Here is a 25,038-nt window from a genome sequence, read left to right on the forward strand (position 1 = left end):
TGCACAAATCCACTGAAATGTCATGGCAGTGCCCAGAGAAACATGAGCACCCTGCAGCCTCTTCCACCCTACCTTTGCTGCCTCCCCATGCAGCTGGGTGTTGGGAGTCAGCCCAAGGTGGCAGGATAACCCATGGCATTTTTATCTGCTCTCTCCTTCCAGGAGCAGGCACTGATGCCAACGTGTCCTTGATCCTGTTTGGTGAATATGGGGACAGCGGCACCCTGCCTCTGAAGGAGTCCAACAAGTCTAACAAGTTTGAAAGGAACCAGATGGATGAATTCAGCTTCTCTGAAATGCTGAGCCTGGGAGACCTCTGCAAAGTGCGCATCTGGCATGACAACAAAGGTCAGGGCAGTGACAGGGGTGGTGGGAGAGTTTGGGATGTCTTCACTTGAGCAAACACACAGACACAAGATAGGCTGAAGGCAGAGTTCCCAGCTCTGCTTCAGGCTGGGAAAGTTACCTGGATTTTACCCAGATCCTGTGTCCTAGCTTCCCTGTCTAGACACACCCCCTTCATGTAGGTGATCCTCTCCCTGGCTTCTGGTGCAACATCTGCTCCAGCAGGTCCCCAGCTTCAGTCTGTGCTTACAGCCACCTCTGCAGCAACAGCGATGCCTCCCCCAGAGCAAAGCCACCCAGGCTGTTGTCCCAACACACTGACTCCATCCATACCTGTCACACAGGCCAGCATGGTACTCCCAGAGCAATTTATTGCTCTCAGCCTGACACTGACATGCAGGAAAATGCAGCCTGGCATAACACAGCGAGCCTTGGAAGAAAGAAATGAAGATCTGTGTCTGGCTTTATTAAGATCATTGCATCAGCCAGTGAGCACACAGCGTGCTGCTGAGAGAGGTTCTGACACTTCCCTGCTGCACGTCACTAACATTGCTGTAGTGACATCCCATCCCACCTTCAAGAAAAAGAGATTACATCGGATTAGCAATGACTTGCTCACTGGTGGCCAGGCCTTGCTTGCAGCCCAAAGGTGAAGCTCCATAGCTCACAAAGGCTTACACCTGAGCCACTATTAATGAAGCTGTTTGGCAGCAATAATTATCACAATCTGGGGAGGAATAGCAAAGGGACTACCTGGTCATTACCTGTTTGTACTGAGGCAGCTGGTTTATGGCTGGGACAGGTTTTGTGCCACTATTGATGTGACCTTGCCATCATCCTCACAACTACTCCAAGTTGTGGCAGATGGGGAAGGCTGCATGTCATGCTCTAGTAATAAAAGACACTATCTCTGGATTAGACTTTCCCATTGGAAAGTCTTTGAGAGGGAGAAAAAACACATCTAATGGTAGCCTCTGCCTGCAGTGAAATACAGGAGTTACATCCACCTAACATTATTGTTTATTCCCAGACACTGCAAGCTCTGAGCTCATATTTATCACTCCCATAACACAGCACAATTTAGTTGATTAAATTCTATAATATCATGTTATATAGCTGGTGCTGAATGCAGTAAAGGAGCTGCTTTCACCTGATTATTTTGCCAAAACACTAATTCCTTAGATCTGCAGTTTAGTTGCAGATATAGAAAGGGCTGTTGAATGAGAGTTTTAGCTCAATAAACAAGGTTTTTGGTTGTTCCAAGAGTGGTTCAGACATCCTTCTGATAGCACTAAGAAATCAACATAGATTTGCAGATTTGCTTTCAAACCTGTCACCAGCTAAAATGTGTGCTAAAAGAACTTCTTCCTCAAGTGGCATCCCTGGTGACTGACTGTGCTAACAGGATGAAATTGGTCCTTAGGGCTCAGGCACATGGACAGACTGGGATGCAGGAAGGTGGGAACTGGATCAGATTGAGGGTCTGAGAGCCCAGCAGCTCTTTCCAACAGCAGCATCACTAGGTGCCTGAGGAAGAGGACAGGCTGAACAAGCATGTGCAATCCTTTCACAACCCCCTTTACTTTGCATGATGAATAGTTCAGCACATTTCTTGAACTGGATATCATTTTTGTCCATTAAATAATTTCCAGTGAATTTTCTCATTTGAGTTCTTGCCCAGGCCCTCCAGGAGACACTGGCACCCACAAATCCTGTGCCAGTGAGTCCTACAAGTCAGTTGCCTGCTGCGTGACAAGCAAATACTGTTAATCCAGAAGGGTTTTTCTGCCTTTCCCTTCTTGCACAAGTGATCACTGTTCAGCTTCTCAGTGCCACTGATGATGCTGCTGACACAAGTTGGTAATTGCTGGCTGTGTGCAGCTGGCTGGTGGCAAAGGGAGGTAACAGAGTTTAGCCTTAGGCTAAGCAGTAAATAGGCTCAATTAGTTTAAATTTGCTCTGGGCTAAGAACATGTACCCCGATAGCCACCACAAGTCAGCTAAAATACTAAGCTGGGTGTCTAAAACTGAAATATGTATATAAATACACATGGCAACCTCACATTCTCTTTCCTTATTTCCTCATAACACTGGTTTCCATTTATAAATACTAGTCCTTACCAGGCCTGTCTGACAGCAAGGTTAATTTAAGTCCCTCTAGGACAAACACCATGTTCAGGTTTTGTTCAGCAAAAATATTCTTGCTTTTCCCTACAGAAAGAAGGAAAACTGTTATTTAAATCATAACATATGTTGTCTACATTGTTCTCGCATTAGTCATGTGAAAGGCATCTTCTATCTTAAACTTCACACGACTCAGCATGACAGTTTGTTGGGTGGGTAGAGTATTTATTACTGCTGAGATCCAGGATAGAGCTATCCTTTGAATATATGCCTGTTCCCTATATATAATTTATATAAATTGTCTGTGGCACTGCTTAGAAATTCCTGGCTCTATTTCTTTTAAATGAGTAGTAGGGTCAGAAGTCAAGTATGTTTTTTGTCAGATGCATGAAGGACTTTGGGTATTAAATAAAGATGTGTTTGTATTTACCACTACTCTGAGGCTTCAGATGTTGATGATTCTTTCTTTACCTCTTTTCTGGCTTTTTTGGACTAAATGCTTCTCTACCAATGGCCTGTGGAAAGCTTGGCCTCACACTGGCCTACCCCATTGCTCCTCGAGTCCTGAATGCATGAAGCACACTTGTGTTTGTTTCCTGGTCTTCTAAATTATCAGTCTCAATCACAGAATCACAGAATCACAGAATCACAGAATGGCTTGGGATGGAAGAGACCTTAAAGATCATTTCATTCCACCCCCTGCCATGGGCAGGGACACCTTCCACTATCACAGGCTGCTCCAAGCCCTGTCCAACCTGGCCTTGGACACTTCCAGGGATCCAGGGGCAGCCACAGCTGCTCTGGGCACCCTGTGCCAAGGCCTGTCCACCCTCCCAGCCAGCAATTCCTTCCCAATATCCCATCTGTCCCTGCCCTCTGGCAGTGGAAGCCATTCCCTGTGTCCTGTCCCTCCCTGCCTTGTCCCCAGTCCCTCTGCAGCTCTCCTGGAGCCCCTTGAGGCCCTGGCAGGGGCTCTGGGCTCTCCCTGGAACCTTCTCTTGTGCAGGTGAACAGCTCCAGCTCTGCCAGGCTGGCTCCAGAGCAGAGGGGCTCCAGCCCTGGCAGCCGCTCCGTGGCCTCCTCTGGTCTGGCTCAGCAGCTCCACGTCCTTCTGATATTTGGGGCCAATGACAACACCACATTAGATGACCCATCAGGGTTAGTTAGAGGAAATGCTACCATCAAAAGGCTTCCTTTTCCTTGTCATATCAAGAAACCAACTGCCTGCCTATATTTCAGGATAAAATATGTTTAAATGCCTTGCCCATTGTGTTCACTGTGCCATGCACCACAGCTCAGCATCCTTCTCCCTTGGTGCAGCCTTGCTGCAGTGGCTTTACTCCCAGTTCTCATCCCACTTTTGTTCATCTTTTCACTGAAATCTGACTGAACTCTGTGTTCAGAGTTGAAGAGACAGTAATTGCCATGGCAAACCTATCAGGAGGTCTTTAAATTGCAAAGACCATGTTCTCATCCTCTGGAAAAGCACACCAGTTTTATGGTCCCACTTTAATGCTTTTAAAATGCCATTTTCCCCACAAAAACTGCTGAGTGACATCTCTGTGTGAGACATAAAGGAGGAATGAAGCCCCCATCTAATTTCTCTTAACTTCAGTAAAAATGATTAGGGAGGAAGTTGTTGCTCATTTGAAAACAGGCAGTTTAAAGACTTCACAACTGCAATTTCAAAGAACTTGTTCCTGACTTTTTTTAGATGTTTAGAGTTCACCACTGAGATTCTGGTAACAGCAAAGTGATGTGAATGAAATTTAGTTTTAATTTTGCTCCATGTCTTTTTATCTTGCCCCTGTTTACTTTGAGATACTGATGTTCAACCTAATATATTTAGACTCCCGGAGCAAATTTAATCACTTCCAGACTCCTCATCTCCTGATCTCAGATAGGCACTATGTATTTTCTCATATCTCAGTTCATTTACTTCTACATTTATGCAAGGTCAGTATCTGTAGGTCTGTAGAAATGCAGGCTTTCTAAATATAGGCCTCAATTTTTTTTTTAATTTTTTTTTTTAGTCTGCTATAAGGACTAAATCCCCATTCTGGAAGAATGACTGAAAGTTTCTCAGTATCTCAGTATCCTATTTACCTAGGAAAAGGCTGGTTTTCCTCCTTTTTTATGTGGTGGGTTTTTTTTTTTTTTGGTCTTTTTTTGTTGGGGTTTGTTGTTTGTTTTTTGATTGCTGCTGCCTTTTTCTCCATGAAACAAGGAAGTATGAAAAATCTGGACTTAGCTCCTTCATCTGCCTGAGTAGATTTGAATCCAGGTGATAAGCAGTCTGTCTAAAGTAATTAATTTCAGATTCTTGATTATCTCAGTTGCCATCAACCAAGGGGAGCCATGAAGAGTCTAATTATGGATAAACCAGACTTTTCTGTGTTGCAGAAGCAAAGACAAAAGTAAATAACAAGGCTATGGAGCCAGACTTCTTTTTGCCTTAGCAAAGCCTTTCTCTCAATTCACCAACTGCTCTGACATTGTCTAACAGAGTTTTAAATAGCCTAGCTGCCCCACTGACTCCTTTTGGGTGGCTTTTCCAAAAGAGAAGGTATCTTATTCCTTTTTTATTTGAACTCAAGTCCGAACAGTTTATATACCCTTGGTTTTCCTTTTCTTTCTCCAAAGGAACTACCTTTTCCAGGAGCAGTGTCTTGACTCAGATAGTCAACTGCCCAGGCCTTGAACTCACAGCACATAGCCATTCCAGAGGTCTGTTTCTGCAATTCATGGACATGATTCCAAGCCTTTGGGGCACTTGTAGACCATAAATTATTTAAAAAAAAAAAAACTAAAGTACTATCCTTTTTTAGCCCTTTGTAAGGATTTACTCAGTTATCAGGCCTGGGAAGGGCTTTTCTAAGCCTTCCCTCTCAGCTCTGGGCTGTTGCCTCATAAACCCTGCTGATCCTCAGGGCAGATTTGTTAGAGTTTCTGCTTTAAAGAAAAAGTGAGAGGATGAGAAATAGATGTGTAAAACTGCCCAAGGAGAGGAGAGTCCATCACACTCTCTGTTTTGTTGGTGGCTCAGTACAGAGGAAGACAGTGCAAACTCCTGCACCTTTCTGCATGCATAGAAGTCTGCAACTCAGACTGAGCTCAAGTGGAGGTGGAATCTGCAGACCTATAGCATGTTAGCAACTGTGCCATAGCTGATTAGTCCTCCAAATTGTCAAAATCCGGCCTCAGCACCTTAGGAGATCCCAGCACTGACCCACAGAACACTCCCATATGCCTTGCACCTTCCTCTCTTTTCAATGCCAGTTTTTTTTTTGCCAACAGTGTTGTCACAAAGATATGGATTTCACCCCTGTGAGGATTATGAGACCCTGGCATAGAGGAACTGTGTCTGCCTCACCCATGGAAGTATCAAAGGCCAGGTTGGACAGAGCTTGGAGCAGCCTTAGACAGTGTAAAGTGTCCCTGCCCATGGAATGGATGGAATGGGACAAGTTTTAATCTCCCATCCATCCCAAACCATTCCATTATTCTGTGAAAGATGTGCTACAGGTGTTATGGCTTAACCAAGAAATACTGCCAAGGTATCACAGTCCAGAAGTGACATGAAACAGGAAAAAAGATGTAAGGAATTAAAACAGCAGACCCACAGAGAACACAAAGATTTTGGTGTTGACCTTGTGCATTCATTCCTTTCCAATCTTGTGAATTGCAGAATCTTTCAGAAGGAGCCCAAAAGGATAGATGTAGCCTTAGAATTATCATTTCTCTAAAAGCTTCTCTTTTCTATATGCTTCCCTTGCTCCTCTTGGGGACAAATTATCCTGCATCCTTGTTAAAAGCTTTTATTTCAAGTATCCCTTTATAAAATACAAAATTTCCTTCAATCACAAGAATATAATCTGAGAAACTGTTTCATCTTCAGTCTGAGTTGTTAAGTGCTTTTGCACAGGAGTAGTTCATCTGTAGATGTGAGGGCTGGAGGAGTGGGGTGTGTCTGAGGGTAATTTATGGGTGGTTTTGACCTGAGTAAAATCCTGAATTCTGAACAAGTTGCAGAGACAACAAAGGAGAGGGGGTGCAGGGCACCTACTTTCTAAAACTATCCCAAGTGTTAATCTGCTTTCTCAAAGATTGTGAGATGTTTTTTGCATTGCCTGTCTGCTCTGATGAGAAATGTTGTGTGAGCTAAAATGATCCTTCAGAAGAGATATACAAAATGGATCTATTTTTATTCTGCCACTGGCTTGCTGAATGACCTTGCCTAAATCACATCCCTGTACCTCATTTTCAATTATGTAGATTAGGGATAAAAATTATTCACCTTCTTAGAGTGTTTTGATATGTATTGGTGCACAGCTACATGCTATGATTTTAACACCTCACAATTAACGCTCCATTTCTAGTGTTTTGAAGCCGCTGTCAAAACTCCCACCACTTTCTGGATGATGCTTCATGAGGTGGGGTTTATGGATGAATGCTCACCTAAACAGGCAGGGGACAAAAGATTTCAGAGGATGCAAGGCTGATGAGCTGCCTGTGCTGTGGTTGTTACTTCATGTTTCAGAAAACGTGAAAAAAAATTAAAATAAATAAATAAAAGATGCAGTTGAGGGGCTGAGGAGTGCTGGTTGGTGGTTGCGAATGGCTTGGCAGCAGCAATTCTTCTCTGGCCCTTGAGCAGTCAATGTTCCTAGCAAGAGAGATCTTTTACTCCTGTGGAAACATAAGCACCAGTAATGACTACTATTATCCTTGATAAGATAGCAGCTGCTTCCAAACCAAACCAGAAGAGATATGCTACAGAAAGTTAAGGGGTAGAGAAGATAGTCAATGAATATGGCTGGAAAAAGTAGAGATGTGTGTGCATCCAAGCATGTATGTGGTTCTGACAGCAGATTTAATCCCACCAGCTCTTTATTTGCCAGGAATAGTTAACATTCACTAAAGCAAGGTCAGGCACCAGGTGCCTGGTGAGCAGTGAACCCACCACGCTTGTTTCACCCCATTTTTATCTCCATCTTCCCATGTTTCACCACATATTTTTCTCTCATCTTCCCATGTTTCCCAATATTCTAGGGGTGAGTACAGCCAAGTCATGGTTGTTCCTGAGAGAGGCAAAGGAAGCTTCTGGTGCTGCAGGCTGGGGTTTTAGTTAAATGAAGCAGTAATGTCATTATCTGTTCCATCTATGCTTCTACAGTCAGGCTCAATTGTGCTAATCATTGCAGAAGCAGGTGACAAGGAGCTTACAATCCAGCCTGTCCAATATCAGGAAAGCACAGACTTCCAGCATCACCTGGGGAAAAGGAAAGAAGATCCTGTGAGGGCTTTTCAGGTGGTTCTTGCTCAGAATCCCCCAGTGCCCAGCTTGGATCCTTTTATGAAAGAGAATAAATGAGATAAATAACTGCTCTTTTGGATCAGGACATTTGGGGAACAGAATGCATTTCCCTAGATCACACTAAATTATACAGAGTCAAGCAAGCAAAGTGATTCTTTTGTCCCCAAAGCTCTTCTCTTCCTCTAATTACATTTGAAATGTTTTGCATGCTATTGAAAATGTCACTTCCAGCTGCAGACCATTAAGGAGCCTATGTGGCACTGCCATGGGTTTTATTACGGCAGGTTTGTTGCTCAGGATTTCAATGGCAGCAAAACGAGGCCTGGAGTGAAATGCCTTTTGTTACAAATGTTGAACACTTGTTTTGGTGGTAGGGGACTTTTCACAAAGGCACAGTGCTTGCCAAATTATTTTAAAGACCAAGGGATGAATAATTGGGCAGGAATTACTCAGATATATGCTATTTCTTTCCTTCTGCTTCAAAGCATTAATGGAGGCAAATGTAGTGGTTCTGGCTTGTACTGGGCAGGAATTTGTGCAGCTGATGTTTTCTTGAGCCCTTGTTTTCTGGGTACTGTTGCTTGAAGTGCCAACAGGACACAAGCAGGTCTGCTCTGTTTTTTTCTGCAATCACCCAAAGCTGAGTGATGGAGCTCTGGCTCTCACAGTGGATCAGAATCAGGGACAGTGTACAGAGGAAAGGCTGATGGGCCATTGCTACAGAGATTCTTCGGTTTCTGCTTGCAGCCAGGCTGTGTGAGCAGTGGTCAGGATTTGGGAAAGTTCTTTCACCCTCCTATAGTCACATCATCTTTCTTGCTCCTCTTCTTTTGTTCATGCTGCTCTATAAACCAGCTTGGGCTGTGGATTTGGTGACTCTTGGGTAGGAGTTTCCTTTCCTGTCATTGCTTAGGTACTGTAGAGTCTCTGAGCCCATTGCAAAAGTCATAGAGGAACACAAGGGGTAACTGGGATAACAGCCTGAAACCAGGATTTCATTACCTGGAAAGCAGTTCTGCCAATATGATTTGTTCTCCTTCTGCTAATGTGATGCCCAGCACACAGAGCCAACCCAGTAGAGGGAAAGTCTCAGATTTAGACTCTGTGCATCATTGGCCTTTTCATTTTCATTTCCATACCAATGCAAAGAGGAATTTCATAAATACTTTCCCAGTCTGAAACAAAAGAAAAACAACAACTTTTCCAGTAGAGCAGGATACATTTTTCAGACCTGAACCAACCCTTCCATTTCCACATCAGCTTTTAAATGGTGTTTAATGCTGTGGCAATGAAACCCTTGATGTGACACCACTCCTGGCACCATGGGACATGGACACAGGATGGGGAGATATGCTGCTATGGACATGTCTAGTACAGCTTTCATCTCGGGTGAGCTAATTCTCCTAGAAATGAATAGAAGATCCAAATATGTGTCTCATAATCAAAGTCACTAACAAACAGGAATGAAAATGAGAGAAGGCAAATTCTAGTGAGAGAGAAGAGAAATGTTTTTTCTTTAAAACAGGCAGGAGGATATTTTTAGGGAAGGTGTACCATTTTTTTAAGACAATCTATCCAGCTCCTTGATTTATGTATCCCAGTGCTGTAAGGGACACCCTGTTGGCATTTGCTTTTCAGTGTTGATCCCTGACAGAGCTCAGCACTTGATCTTTAAATAGCCCAGAGCTGATAAAAGCATCATTGTGGGGAGGAGCTGGCTTTGTCCTCAGCTCCAACATCTGCAGGAAAGTCAGGTCTGTCCCATCTCTGCCTTTGATAAAAGAACAAGATTTTGTTGTAGCTTCTTGGTGAGTGTGGCTGCTGGCACCAGGCTGGAGAAGAGAGAGGAGGGCATGTGCATCTCTCACAGACCCCTTTCTGGTACTGCTGCTTAGCATTGATCCTGCCCCCATAATCTTGTTTGCTGTTGGCAGCCAGGCTGAGATCAAAAATTTATTCCATCCTGGTCTGCAGGCACTGACATCTCTCAATGCAGAAGGAAAGCATGTTTTCTTTCTTTCACACTGTACTGTTGTCACTAAAGTTTTGATGGAAGCAGAACAGCCTCCTGAATATCCTGCAGAGATGTTCATTGAACTTAAATGGAAAAGATCCTACCAAAAGATTAACAGCTGACACTGCCAACATGTGTAGAATAAATTTCCAAAACAGCTCAAAGAGCAAGTTGCTCCAGTTAAATCACAGTTAAATCCAGTTAAAGAGCCCTGGAATACTTAACAGAATTGTAGAATGGTTCACAGAATGGTTTCAGTTGAAAGAGACCTTAAAGACAATTGAGTTCCAAATCCCTGCCATGGTCAGAGACACCTTCCACTAACTCAGGTTGCTCCAAACCCCATCTAGCCTGGCCTTGAGCATTTCCAGGGATCCAGGGGCAGCCACAGCTTCTCTGGGCAACCTGCAAAATTAAACCAGATGGAACCAAACTCTTTTCACCTGTGTCCAGTGACAGGACAAGAATGAACGGGCTCAAACTGAAATAAAGTAAATTACATTTAAAATAAGAAAAGAAAGCTTTTTTTCCTCTGTATGGTAATCAGACTCTGGCACAGGCCACACAGATTGGTTGTGGAATCTTTATCCTTGGAGATATTAAAAACCTGGCCACAGCTGGCTCTGAAGAACCTGCTTTAGCTGAGTTTGCTCTAAGCAAGGTGTTCTACAGATGAACCTTCCAGGCACAATGACTTTGCAGTTCTGTGCCCCTGAAATTTAAGGGGAGAATGGTGGTGTTGGTTGAGGTCTGTGCTGCATAGTGCACAGTTTAATTTCCTAACTTGGAGAAAGTTCAGGAAGCCAAACTACAAAACAGGATGGCTGTGAGGCTGGTAAAGAACTGCCAGCACATGATGTGGAGGCTCACAGTCCACAGGAGAAGAGTGACTTGTTGACATAACTCAAAATTGTGCCATCATTTTCCATTCAAGGATAATGAGGATTAATTTTTGCAAATGTAAGAAATAGGCAGTGAATTCCTGGAAGAGCAAGAGCTGTTTAATCTCTCCAGGATGTACATAATAAGTGAGCAGATATGTCTCATCATGAACATAACCTTTTTTTGTCTGACTAAGAGCAGGACTTGAAAGCAAAACTGTCAGAAACCTCCTGTCCCTACCGAGGTCAACGACTGCTCCTGTGATTTTAACAAATTAGGAAAACATTCTCAAATGCTGTTTTCTTTGTTTTCAAGTTGCTTTTCCAATGAGAAAAAAAACCAAACTGAACAAACAAAGTAGCAAGCTAAAAAAGGTGCTGTGGCTCCTTAGAAGGCCCCAAGGGAAATGTAAAGTGATTTGGTCATCCATGCTGGAACATTCATCACTTTACTCCGTCCTGTTTTCACATCCAGTCCCAGCACTCATTAATTTGCCCTCATTCCTTGGCAAGGGTGGGAAGTTTCCTTGCACATGCTGACTTGCAGGGCCAATGGAGGAAGTTGTACTTTACATTCTGACTTCAAATCCAAAGAGGAGAGAGCCCCTGCCTTAGTGCTTTTAAAAAAGATGGGGGCAAATGTTTTAGCAGGGCCTGCTGCAACAGGGCAGTGGGGGTGGTTTAAAACTAGAAGAGTGTCAATTTAGATTAGATATACAAAGGAAAAAATTGTTTACAATGAGGGTGGGGAGGCTCTGGCACAGATTGCCCAGAAAAGCTATGGCTGTCCCATGGCTGGAAGTGTCCAAGGCCAGGCTGGACAGCGCTTGGAACAGCCTGGGATAGTGGAAGGTGTCCCTGCCCATGGCAGGAGAGCTGACCTTCCAACCTGAACCATTCCTTGATTCCATTATATATGGCAACAACGTGGAACTACCAAGGAAAGGTACCTCCCCTCCTATGTGCAAATATCCAGACCTTTTTTATTTCTGTTGTTTTACCAGGAATTGCCCCAGGCTGGCACCTGGAATATATTGATGTGATAGACTCTGCCATGGACAAGACATTTCGCTTCCAGTGTGATCGCTGGCTGGCTAAAGGTGAAGACGATGGGCAGCTTATCAGGGAGCTGGCCTGTGCCAATAATGACATCCTGGAACTGAAGGAACGGACTGGTGAGTTTGGGGCACTCTTGTGCCACTTTCTGAGGGACCTCAGAGGTCACAGGACTACATCTACTGCAAGCTGGAGGCTCCCATGCAGGCTTTAGGGGTTATGTCATGTACACTTCAGTTCAATAGTGCAGTTCTAGAATAAGAAAGAAATGAAATGGGATTTGCGAGGAAGAAAAAGATCTCATTCTGGGTTGAAACCAAAGAGGGGCCCATCTGCAGAGGTTCAGTCCATCAGTAAGCCATGAGAACACATGGATATGATCTCATTAGAGGTAAAGTACTTGAGGTTTTGAGGTGGAAGATAAGTTCAGTCCTTAAAGCTTGGTAAGTAACATTGCTCCAGCTTCCTCCTTAACTGGTTCTGGGGTATGAGCTTAAGTGTCCCAGCTGAACATATAAACTGAGTTTAACAGCCCATGGCCCTGGGTCTGCTCTGGGTAATCCCACTGGGGCCAAGGTAATTACACTGCTATCTGATGTGGTGGGTGACTCAGCCAACAAGAGTTACTTAACCACGCTGATAATATGCAGAATCCATCTCAAGAGCTACTGCACCAGTGCTCTTCTTCAGGAGAATACTGGGGAGACAATAATCACATTACTTCACTGTGATTGTGCTCTGCCCCTGAAAAAAATCAGCCTCGTGAGGACCATTTTGGCTACTTACAGACCACCACAGCATCTGAGCACATCCTGCAGGGTACATGGACACCCTCCCTCTGCTAGGAGCCGTGGCACAAATAAAAAAAAGAAAAAAAAGAAAGAAAGAAAAATAAAAGAAAATAAATATGGAGGATTCAGGCTGTGTTTTAGATGAAGTGCTTAGCACAGCATGGAGCTGGACACAGCTTGTTCAAGAGGGACCTCAGTTATCCTTGTGAGTCCCTCCAAACCTCCAACACAGAATATTCTATGATTCTAAGAATAACTCCATCTATTCTTACTACCAAATTGAGTAAGACTTGTATTTTTAATGTATTCTCTCCCAAACCGTTTAGAAGTCAAAAGTCCCACAGATTTCAGTGTGTTTCCTCCCTTATTTTGCAAATTCTTGCTGTCTTGTGGGCTGTGATAAATTTTAGGAAAAGGGTTTTTAAGCAAAGTGATAGCCAAATGAAGAGATCTTGCAGGCCATATGCTCCTCCTTTTCTGTTTAATGTGTGTGTTAATTATGCTTTAAAGCCTATGAGATTGTCACAGTAACCAGTGACAGAGAGGATGCAGATACAAAGGAAAACATCTGGATCATCCTGGAAGGGAAGATGGGCCGCTCAAAGGAATTCCTCATGGAAAACTCTTCCAAGAAAAGGAGATTTGAAAGGTAGTAAACAGGATGGTAGGCCACAGGAACACCCCACCCATTGTGTATCCTCCACAAATGCCATCTCTTCTTGCCATAGGGCACTGCATTTTTGCCATGCTGCTTCTTATTCCCCTTCCAAAAAGCTTGATGGCTTCCCACTTGGATTACAGGGAAGATTATCAAATAACTTTCTGGTGGACAGCCACAAAGTAGGGTTTAGGACAGCAAGAAAATATTTAATATTTTCAATAATATCTACATTTCCTTTTGACAAATCTAAGAATATCTATCAAAAGGAAATGTAGATGTTGCACTTGTGTGTGTGTGTCCTTTTGTATCTGTACACACAAAGAGGCTCCTGGCAAGCCCCCAGGGAGGCTGTGTGGTTTTTGAGCTGGGAGGAGCAGAAGGAGGCTGGAGGTGGTTTTAGTTCCTTTTACAACATCTCGCTAGGAATGGGAATTAGAGAGAAAGTAATAATAGTTGGGGGCTAGATGTTGTCAGAGCTGCTCAGATTTGACTTTGCAGACAGCTCTGGGGGGTAAGGCTGTGAGATCACTGTTGTGTGAGGAAAGGCAGGAATCAGCCTCCTGTTGGAGACATATCCATGGAACATGGGGCTGTCATGGTTTGACACTGGCACAATGCCAGTGCTCCCATGAAAACGCATTCTCTCAATTGAAATGCAATTGAGAACACAGCAAAGCAGGCTCAAGCTTAATAACAGGAAAAAAACTTTATTAAGCTACTACTATAAAAGAAAAAAGAAAGGAAATAAAGCTACACAAATATTAAAATGAAAACCTTGCAAAGCATTCCTCCTAAAATACAGTCTCTCTTGGAGGAGAAGACTGGTTCAGTCTGTGGCTACCAAGAAAAAGTCCAGCCAGAGAGCCACTCCATCATGCCCTCCCATCTCACAATTTCTCCTTCCAACATCCCAGGGTCCAAGCTGTCTCTCTTCCTCTTTTTTCTAACTGAGGAGGAGAAAAATTTCACAAAGCTTTCATTTCTCAGGAAGGGTTAAAAGTCCCGACTCCCTGGCTGGCTTTCTGCCTGGATTCTCCAGCTCCCACATGCAGCTGGGCACCTTGTGGCCCCCCCCTCCCCGCTTCTCTCCTTCCCTGCGGTGAACTGCTGACAGAACTGCTGATGTCTCTTTCTCTCGAGAGAGAGCGAGGGACTCTGGGGGGAAACGGACACATCCCAGATCTCTCCATTCTTCCATCTGCAAGGGGCCAGGCCCAGTTCCAGTCCCTCCACCCCTGGCCTACCTCCGAAGCCCACATGGCTTTTCCCCTCCCCACCAGCCACGGCCGGGCAGGGGAGAGGCTGCACTGCACGCTGAGCGGAACCAAAGAGAGCGAGTTCTCCTGGGAATTCTGCTTTTAACCCCTCTGTGTTCTCAGAGGCGTGTCCACCTTCAATTGGTCAATATCCAAATTGACCTCTTCCTTCCGGAAAAATTCTTTTTCCGTGTCAAATCATGACAGGGGCCTACTCCTTCTCCCACGTGGAGCCAAAGTGCTCCAGGTGTGAGCAGGGTTTTCTGCTTGTTTAAGGACACGGCATACCCTTAGGAGATGGGGACCTCGCCAAAGTCACAGGCACTGCTGATGTTCTCTTGCTTTGGATTTTTTCTGGTAAAGGAAAGTGAAATTCTGGCTTATGTGGAATTCAGTATGACTGTCTGAGATATCACATGAAATATGAAAGATCAGGAGGAGCTTCTTGAGCTGATGGTGCCTGTGAAGGAGTTAGACACCACTTTTCATCAGGCACAGTCTGTCCTTGGAACGACCAAGGGCCAGTCCAAGGAAATAAATCCAACAGATACTCAGGGAACACAACAGGGATCCAGTCAACACTTTGACAGAAACCTATCAGGCCTGTCCATGGCAGGAGTTTGGAATTAGATAATCTTTAGGGTCTTTTCCAACCCAAACCATTCTGAGAATCTGTGATTTAATTGTTCCTCTGAGCTATCTCAAATTTGAGCTTCAGGAAGGGTAGCTCAACTAGCAAATTTAAAACAGCTATGGTGGGTAGATGTGTAGCAGATACAGTATCTGTCAGGAATGAATGAATAAGTGCTGGAGGGGAAATTAGTCATTCTTTAGCTTTATCTATAATGAGGCAATTTGATTTTGTATGTGGAAGAGTTCGAGTTTATCCTAGAAAGTCCTAGTGGCAACAATTTAAAGTGTCACCCCTAATCAGAGAAAATACTAAATTTAAATATGGAAATTATACTTTGTGTTGAATGATTGTAGGTTAACTCAAATTACTGTAAATGAAGGCTTATCTTCTATCTTCCATTGCCATGTGCAAATTACTTAATGTCCATATGAAGCAAGTCACTGGCAGCCTCCGGGATGCTGAAACTGCTCCCTGTTTCCTGTAGGGGAGCAACTGACACATTCCAGTTTTCTTCAAAGAACGTTGGTGATATTGCAGCCATTTGTGTTGGTCACTGCCCAAAAGATGGGAAGAAGTCATCTGCAAAAGCTGATTTCTTCTGGCATGTCCAGGAGATTATCGTGACAGAGATGGAGCTTTGCAACAAGTAAGTGCCTTCTCATCTGCAAGGACCTGCCCTGGGGGAGCTGAGCAGATCTGCACACATCCTCCTGAAGCATTTCAGACTTAAAGTGCGGAAAGTCTTGTTTTATGTTATGCAGTTTGGTGTGTCAGGTCCAGGATGTCCTTATCTGACTTACCTGCACAATTTTCCAGTTGTTACAGAGGGTATTTGCATGTGCAGGTAACTTTATAAACAAGCTGGCTGGGGTAAATCTCACAGCCAGGATGAATTGATGTCTCACCTTATGGAAAATAGCCAGAGTGGCTGCAATTCAATTGTAGAATTCTCTGCACAGACTGGTCTTTTAAGTAAGTCTTGTGAAAAATTTCCCAGAAACAAGAGTAAGATAAAGTCTAAGTCTCTAATTCAGACCAGTTTGGATAAAAGATCCTTCTGGCCTGGTCCAAAAGGCTGCACATGACTGGAAAGGTTGCAATCATGCAGCTCAACCATACCTGAAGAGCCCTGAGCATGGTCAGGTCATGCACATTTTTGATCTGAGTCCCATCTTTGGAAGGGGAGCAGATTCCACAAAGACTGTGCAGGAGCAGAGGAGATCACCCATTTGCAGAACAAATTGCACTTCAGTAAAATAATCCACAACTTTAATTGTGGATTTCTTCTCTTCTCCATGATATTTCCATTGCTGCTAAAGAATTTAACTACAAGGAGTTTGTTCCAGCTGAGACAATTGAGTGTTTAAGAAGAAATCCTTGAAGTGGTGTTTTTTTGGGTTTTTTTTAGAAGCTAAGAGTCTCTCCTAGCAAATTAATCAGCCAGCTGAAGAGCCTTAATAATATTTGCTGAATGAAAACTCAGTCAATTGCATACTAAAACATACTCTTTTTCTCCTGGTGGGGAAAAGCCTGGAACCCTCCAAGTCCTGCTGTGCAATCAGATCTGCGCACTGAACTCATTGGGAGCATGCTGAAACTGCTGGGACAGTGTGCTGTGAAGGGGCCAAAGGTTTTCTCATAAAATCCCACTTTTTAAAGATTGTTTTAAATTAAAGAGGGTAGCCAGAAGGTACGGGTAAAGCCTGCAGTCTGTCCTTGCACTGGAGCAGGGCTCCAGCTCTGTAGATGCAGCACGTTACAGTGGTGTTCTCTGTGCAAACAAGCAACTGGAGAGCTTGCACCAAAAAAACAAGTTCTCACTTAAGGTATTACCCATCCCAAATATCAAAAACCCTACCCAGAGAAGCCAAAGAACAAATTTAAAGAGTTACCAGATTGTTGCAGCAATAGTTTTGAATTATACTGGGATTTTTCCTTTCTTAGTATGTAAAAAGATAGTATTTAAAGATTTTCCTTGCACATTCCAGGGCTACAAAGGTTTTGGTTTTTTGGGTTTTTTTTCTTTTTGTCCCTTGTGAAGATTGGCATGCACCATTTTATTTCCAGACCATGAGATATTACGCAGCTGAGGAAATCAATCTGCAGCACTGGGCATCCTCTCCATCAGACTCTCATGCAGTTTTTCTACCCCTGAGCCTAAAATTTTGTTCCCCTGGGAATTTCTCATCTACAATGCCTCTTTCCAGGGAATAAGTTCTTCACTTTGTCTGCAGAAAATGCCAAGAGTATAGGTGTTATATTTACATACAGGAAGTGCTTAAGAAACACCATAGAGGGGGAGTCACAGTAACCCTTCCTCCAGGTGTTTATTTTACACACACACACACACACTGCAATCCAGCCACACTCCATTCAGGAGGACCTGCTGCAGTTCAGTGAAGGTGGGGGAAGGGGGGAAAGCTGATTTAGAACTGATCTGCATCATTGGAAACGAAATGCATCATTAAAAGCAGAGTGCTCCAGACCCTGGCTGAGTGCCAGCAACGAGGCAATTTATGGATGTGCTTGGTGTTCCCCGCACATCACCAGAGACAGCACTGCAGAGACAGGGGCAGTTGGCATCTGGTACCTGTCATTGCTGTGTTCCCACTTTTTTTGTTCCCTGCTAAGGATGAGATGGGTGATCTAGAAAGGAAAGGGGAGATTTAAATCTCCTTCGTCTTTCCCATTCCTTATTTTACACCTTTTTCCTGCTCTAGCTCTGGGTCTGACTGCTTGTCTTGCCTTGGTGGGTCTGGAAACTGGTCATGCCATTGCACAGGTTGAAGAGGTGACAAGAGCCACACAGATCCTTCCCATGTGCAGTGTGTCTATAGCTGTGTGGGATGAGGTCAGATTTTTCCAGTTGCAAATTCTGTCGTGGCTCTCTTTCTGGAGAAATATTCAAGTTCTGGTACATAGAGGGGGAAATGCTGAAACAGCATTAATATTGGGAAATTTAGTAGAATGCATACTCTCTAAGTTGCTGGCTCCATGTTTGTACCAAAGGGCCTGTCCTCTGTGCTGGCACTGCTGGGGCACCTCCAGTGCTGGGGACAGCTCTGGGCCTCAGGCCAAGGGAGACACGGAGGGGCTGGAGCGTGTCCAGGGCAGGGAACGGAGCTGGGGAAGGGGCTGGAGCCCCAGGAGGGGCTGAGGGAGCTGGAAAGGGGCTCAGCCTGGAGAAAAGGAGGCTCAGGGGGACCTTGTGGCTCTGCACATCCCCCTGCCAGGAGGGGACAGCTGGGGGAGTCGGGCTCTGCTCCCAGGGAACAGGGACAGGAGGAGAGGGAATGGTCTCAAAACATGCCAGGGGAAGATTAGATTACATATTACAGAAAATTTCTTCATCCAAGGAGGTGTCCAGCCCTGGCACAGCTGCCCAGGGCAGTGGTGGAGTCACCATCCCTGGAGGAGTTTAAAAGCCATGTGGATGTGGCACTTTGGGAACATGGGGCAGTGGTGGTCTGGGCAGTGCTAGGGCGGGATAGCAGTTTGACTCAATGACTTTAGAAGGCTTTTTCAACACAAACAATTCTACAGTTCTCTCACATTTGCCCCACAAAGTGGCTGTCCATGCCAGTAACCTGCCCATCATTGCCCGTGGCAGGTACTTCTTCAGGTGCAACACGAAAATCCCTCTGCGATACAAGCGGCGAGACTACAAAGTCTTCGAGTGTGCCAAGGTCACAGAGAGCTTTGCCAGCAAAGCCCGGAGCTTGGTGCCAGTCAAATATGAGACCATTGTGGTCACAGGCTTCGAGAAGGGTGCAGGCACCGATGCCAATGTGTTCATCACCATCTACGGCCTGAACGGGGACTCAGGGAGGCGTGCGCTGAAGCAGAAGTTCAGGAACCTCTTTGAGCGAGGCAAAACCAACAGGTTTTACCTGGAAACGCTGGACATGGGAGAGCTGAAAAAGGTCCGGATTGAGCACGACAACAGCGGCCTGGCTGCGGGCTGGCTGGTGGAGCGGGTGGAGATCACCAATTCGGCCACTGGTGTCACCACCGTATTTCCCTGTGGGAAGTGGCTGGATGAAAACCGAGGGGATGGGTTAATCTGTAGGGACCTTTTTCCTAGGTACTGAGGAGGACACAGCTGCAGGAGGGTTTTGGTCCCTTCAGTATGCATACTTTTTTCCTCATTATACTGTTTTATATTGCCTTTTACTTTTTAATACACTATCTTTTGTATTGAGAGATTTTTAGTAGGAAGATGTTCCTCCTTGTTTAACATTTTGTAAAAGTAATGCTGCTGCTTTTTTTTTAAGTGCACATAAAACTGTGAATTAAATAAATACATTTATTGCTTTCTTATGATTAAAAGCTACAACCAGAAGAGATATAAACTGTCCTTTACCACCTCAGATGTTTCTGCTTTCAGCTCTATGTCTTGAGAGGGCTGAGAAAACCCATTGACCTACTCCACTGACAGAGGAGCATAGAGATTAAGAGAATTTAGACATTTTTATTTAAGAAAATTGAGCTTGGAGATCCCAGTGCACATCCATACACACATATGGACATCTCCAGAGGGCACCACATCAAAAAACAGCAGACACAGTAAGATGTTCTATGGGGAATTCGGACAGCATCTGCATCCACCCATCCAGCTCTCCAGCAGTGGAATCTGGGTGATGTTTTCCATTCTGTGAGCTTTTTTCCGCCCCAGGGCAGACTCTGCTGAATTCCTACAACTCTGCCAAGAGCTAAGATCTATGATTACAGCTGCCAGTGCAAAAGACCTTCCAGATAATCAATTCTACAGCAAGGAAACTGTGCTAACTATATTCAAAGCTGACTCAGGATAATCATACCCTACATGGCCTGAATACCAGCTGCATTTCAGAGCAACTGGCATAATTTTAACTTTTTTTTCCTTTAATAAAGATTGCTGTTTTGTCTTTTTTTGTAGTGGAGAAGGGATTTCCTGGAGGCAGTAAGGGCCAGTGCTCCTGTCAATGAGCTCTTCCCAGGCCCTCACATCTCTACAAGTGCCAACAAGGAAATCTGTTCATAAATCATTGCTTCTGGAGCCTTGTCTCTCTAGGGTGCAAAGCAGCAGGACACATCCTCAGGAGGAAAAACGGGTGTGTTTGAGCCATGAGAACCTTCCTCCTGGCCCACTCTGGAGAGGACATTCCCTCTCCCAGAAGCTGGTTTTAAACAAGAACTTTGCATGAGTAGGGATCAAAGGGGTCAAGTCTGGGCTCACCCCACTAAGCCCACCCACCCCACCAGTTCATGGGTTGAGGATGATGCTTCTGCTGGGACCTTGCCTGGATGTGCAAGGCCAAGGGGCAGGACTGTCCCGCTACTTAGTCCCACACTGCTCATGGTCAAAGAAGGCCCAGCAAAGCCTGGTAATGCTGAGACAGGAGTTAGAATAATCTTAGAAATGTTGTTGATTTCTCAGAGGTATCTGAAAGCTGATAGCCCATTAAAGCCCTTCCAGAAAAGTTCTGGATTTCTGTTTCCCACAGCAGGCACCACAAAAGAGACTTGACCTTATATCATGGCTGTCTGTGCCAGTTCACAAACAATAGCCCAGGCTAATTCATTTTGGAAACCTTTATGGTAACTGATGGTTCTGGAGCAGAGAAAGTTGCTTAAATGAGCCCAGTAATCAACTTCATCAGGGATCAGCTATTCACTGAGAGGAATAATAATAGCAGCTTTCGTTGGCTGTGTTCTCCCTCCTCATAGCAGACTGGTGCTGACCGGCCCTTAGCAAGGAGCTGAGAACTCATAGGAGGAGCAGAACAACCCTTTGGAGGCCCAGAGGAGATTGCTAGGGTCTGATTGCATCCCTGGGAGCCTGCTGGGATAGAGTTCAGACCTCCTGGATACCCAAGGGGTCCCATGAGTGGAGTCTGGTGCATCTGGGTTTGCTGTACTTGTGCAGTGTCACTGCAGATCCCCAGTAGGCATTTGGAGAAAAATAAGGGTCAGGCTTTTCATCTCCCTGCATTCCCTCTCACCCAAGTTTAACCAGCACTGTTAGAAAAAACCTCTCCTGTCAAGAGGTTTGGCCCCTTTTCAATCAAATGTGTACTGCTGGGAAATAGGAGTTTATCCCTGTACAGTGCTGCAGTCCCAGCATTTCCAGCTGGTTCCAGTCATCCCCTACTTGGTACAGGGTGGTGGAGAAGCTGGTTTTAGAGGATCAGTTTAACCCCCGCTATCCCCTCAACAAACCCACTGCCCTGGTACTTGCTTCCATGACCAGGTTGGATGGGTTGGGAGCAACCTGTTATAGTGGAAGTTGTCGCTGCCCATGGCAGGGGGTGGGAACAGAATCTTTGAGGTCCCTTTCAGCCCAAACCATTCTGTGATCCTGTGATGATTCTATGATTCCATTATTCTTCTATGATTCCTGCCCTAGGAAGCAGTGAGGTAGCTCCTGATCCACACACCATCCCTTCCTGGGGCAAGGAGGAAAAATAAATCCTTACCTTGAATGCGAAATGTGCTCTCATCTGGGAGGAATCACAGGTGTCAAGTGGCTAGAAACATGGGTTGAGGCACAGCTAAAGCAGGAATTAATACCTTCAGGGTGACCAAACTACTCTGTAGGTGGGAGATGAGTTTGTAGGTACCCATGTTGTCATCAAGGCCACTTGCCATCCCTGGACAGGCGTATTCAGCACAAAAGCTCCAGGCAAAGCTGCCCTGAAAAGGCCCAAGGAGAGTATGCTGATAGAGGGTCAGTGCCCTCACTGCCTCCTAGGAAGGCAACCTTGGCAAAGCACAAAAGAACTCTGCTTTTTCTACTAAAGACTTCAAACAAACCTCTCCTTACTGCAAAGCTCAGCTCCACCCTGGCTCTGGGGAATCCCTCTGTTGCTACAACTGCTACAGAAGTAATAAGGCAAGAGTGGGGTTTTTCCAAGGGCTGATTTGCGTTAAGCTGCTTGATTCAACACATTCTTGGCCAACTGGAGATCTAGGGAGGAGAAAAGACAAAATTTTCCTAGTCCTGTGCCTTTTGCAGGGCTTAGTCAATCTTTTCCTGTAGAAGCCAAGCAACCCAAAGCTGGTTGGGAAGATAAAAGCTCCTGCTCCCACCACCAACCTCTACCTTCTTTTTTTCCCCACTTTATTTCCTAGCTAGTGGCATTTTAATGCACAATCCTTCATCCTAAAACAACAATGTAAATAAGAAGCAAGAGCAAAGGACACGATTGATAGCTCACATCAGTGTGAGTCTCCAAAACCTGGCTGTCTCGTATTTGCGCTCTCCGCCATTTTTGGACTCTGATGAAGTTCTGTGTTTACTAAATTTAGGTTTACTAAGTCACTTGGGTGCTGCAAGTGAAAACAAGCATAAACAAGGGCTACTTAGCAGTGTTTCATGCTGAAGGACCAGTTGCCTCTTAGTGCAGGACACAGAGAATTATTTGCAAATCCCTATGAAATAGAGATTGCTAATTGAAATTGCTAAGCATTTTTGGCAGCATCATATACCTACGTGAACCCTAGGTTCATGAAGGGGGAATGACTGAGCGATGTGAAGTATCTTTTATTCTGTATGTAGAAAATATCATTTTCTTTGCCCCTTCCTTATGTCTAAAAACGGAAAAAAATAATATTAATGGAGTTGTACAGCTCTAAGCTGCAACCTGTGGGCCAGCTGCCGATTTAGACACCACAGAACACTGGATAAGGACTCAGCTTCCTGACCCTGGGCAGCTGCTGTGAGAGCAGATGCTGGCAGTGAATAAAGATGTTGCATCTCACTCTGTGCTGCTGTGCCATGATGGGCAGAGCCCCTCTCCCTCCCCAGGCAGGCACTGTGCTCAGCAGGGCTATTATCAGATTGTGGAGGCTCCTTTGCTGCTCCAGCTCAAAACAAACCCAACTGCCATCTGCAGCACCTCTCTCAGTGGCATCACCCTTTTGAAGGACATCAGCAGGATCTCAGCGAGAAACTGAAATTTTTCCCCAGTGGGTCATTTTTAACCTGTTTTCTGAGGTTCTAAAAGCTTCCTGTAGCAAAAGCTTTGTGTGGTGTGAACACAGTTCATCCCTTATGCAGCTTTTGATGGATGCTGGAGGAGCCAGCAATTCCCTTCAGCTACAGGAACCAAATCCCTGTGATCAGCAGCCACTTTTCTCCAAGGCTGATTTAGTCTAATCACACAGTCAAAGCTGGGCACTGGTCTCAGCTTTTTCAGGAGGAGCAGCTGAATCATGAGTGGGCAGGAGCAGAGACTGGCATAATTTGTTATGGGAGAAAATAAAAGCACGGGCAGATCTACAGAATGGATTTTGCAGGATACCCACTGGATTCTCCAATGGGTAGCAAAAAGGACTGAAAATATCCTCAAATGTACCTGTTTTAGATTTAAGGTTTTGGGTTTTTTTTTCTTCCAGTCAGTTTCCCCTTCCTTAGTTATTAAACTAGAGACCCAGGCAGAAGGAAATCCTTCTCCACCAGGAGGGTGGGAGAACCTATTAATACTCCTGCAGGACTTGCTAGAGATACCTTACAGGCACTGTGTAATGTGTTTAGAGGAGAAATCTCTCTTTAATAGGCAATTTTCTGAAATTCTAGAAAGCAGTTTTGGTACCTAATGACAAAACTGGTGCCACAAGGTATCACACACAGCAATGTGCCCAGTGTGGAGAGCCTCACCTCACCTCTGCCATGGAGCTCAGCCACTAGCAGCCTCTGCAGACCAGATGGGCAGAGCATTTTATACTCCAGCAGTGGTTCTGCACATCAAAGACACAAACAGTAAAAGGAGAATTTATTCCAACCTAAAGAAAGGAAAAATGTAGCAGTAAATAAAGACCAAAGGATTGCCCTGCCAGGTGGCTTCTTTGTGGCACAGGTTTATAGTTAGCAATGCTGTTTTGTTTTATTAGTTATAAATAAAGTACAAAAAGTCCACCAAAAGTGAATCTAAGCATTTACACAATTTCTAATGTCTTTCCATTTCTTCAATGCACTATTGCTTTAATATTAATAATAAATATTTTTCTAGCTTTCTTCTATAAAATAGTCTATGTAGCAAAATGTTGCACAGCACAACAGAACAGCAGTAGGAATACAAAAATGTGGGTGATCCTTTCACCTGCCCAGGTCATTAAAGGAGAGGGGGTTTTGTTTACTCGCTCCTTGTTTGGCTTATCCCTCTTACAGTGACTTTAGGGGGGAAGGCAACCAACCCCCCTGTCCCCACACAGCTCAAAATCACAGCTCCAGGCTACAGGGGAGAAGTGTTACAGAGCAGCAAGGTAAAAAACACAGACAGGTTTAAAACCTGGGGTAAGGCAAAGTCAACAAAGCAGCGCAGCACCCTGAAGGGACAGAGAGAAAAACTTAAGGTACTGTGATTTTGTGCCTTTCTAACCCAACTGAGAATTTCATCCAAAGCCTTTTTTGGGGAGGATGGCTACTGGCTGAGCACATGCATCAAACCCCACTTCTGACTATACACAGCTAAATGTCTGCACTGACCAAGCATGGTTATGGCTTAGTGCTTAAAATGTTATCAAAGGTTCTCTAACCTTCTGTCAAAGCTGGAACTCGTAATACTCAGGAGCCTTTGGGGAAAGGGCAAGAGCGAGAGCAGCCATGGCATGATGGGGATTCTTGGCCATGTCATTTTGGGGCTGACCCCCTTCTTGGGGCAGGAGGGCTCTGGGGCTGGTCCCAGCTCTACACTGGATTAAAAGTGAGGTTCCCTCCTGTACAGGAAGAATGAAGCCAACAAGGAAGAAGTGGAAAAATGGACCCCATGTCCATCCCAGCCACTCTCAGCTAGACGTGGTGTCACAGGATCACAGAATCATTGGTCTGGGAGGGATCCTAAAGCTCATCTCGTTCCATGCCCTGCCATGGCCAGGACACCTTCCACTATCCCAGGTTGCTCCAAGCCCTGTCCAGCCTGGCCTTGGACACTTCCAGGGACCCAGGGACAGCCACGGCTTCTCTGGGAAACCTGTGC

At 44.9% G+C, this 25,038-nt stretch overlaps 1 protein-coding gene across 1 annotated transcript in view; it reads left to right on the plus strand.

Annotated features, from left to right (window-relative positions):
- LOXHD1 (lipoxygenase homology PLAT domains 1) overlaps positions 1-23,821 on the plus strand; it is a 177,663-nt gene extending 153,842 nt beyond the window's left edge. The window contains exons 37-41 of the mRNA XM_077790176.2: positions 163-348; positions 11,686-11,856; positions 13,039-13,177; positions 15,564-15,725; positions 18,690-23,821. Coding sequence (XP_077646302.1) covers positions 163-348; positions 11,686-11,856; positions 13,039-13,177; positions 15,564-15,725; positions 18,690-19,170 — 1,139 coding nt within the window. The 3' untranslated portion in view covers positions 19,171-23,821. The remainder of the gene's footprint in view (positions 1-162; positions 349-11,685; positions 11,857-13,038; positions 13,178-15,563; positions 15,726-18,689) is intronic.
- Positions 23,822-25,038: the final 1,217 nt, after the last annotated feature.

This window comes from Lonchura striata, chromosome Z (assembly GCF_050655825.1).
Source record: "Lonchura striata isolate lonStrDom1 chromosome Z, ASM5065582v1, whole genome shotgun sequence".
Taxonomy (NCBI): domain Eukaryota; kingdom Metazoa; phylum Chordata; class Aves; order Passeriformes; family Estrildidae; genus Lonchura; species Lonchura striata.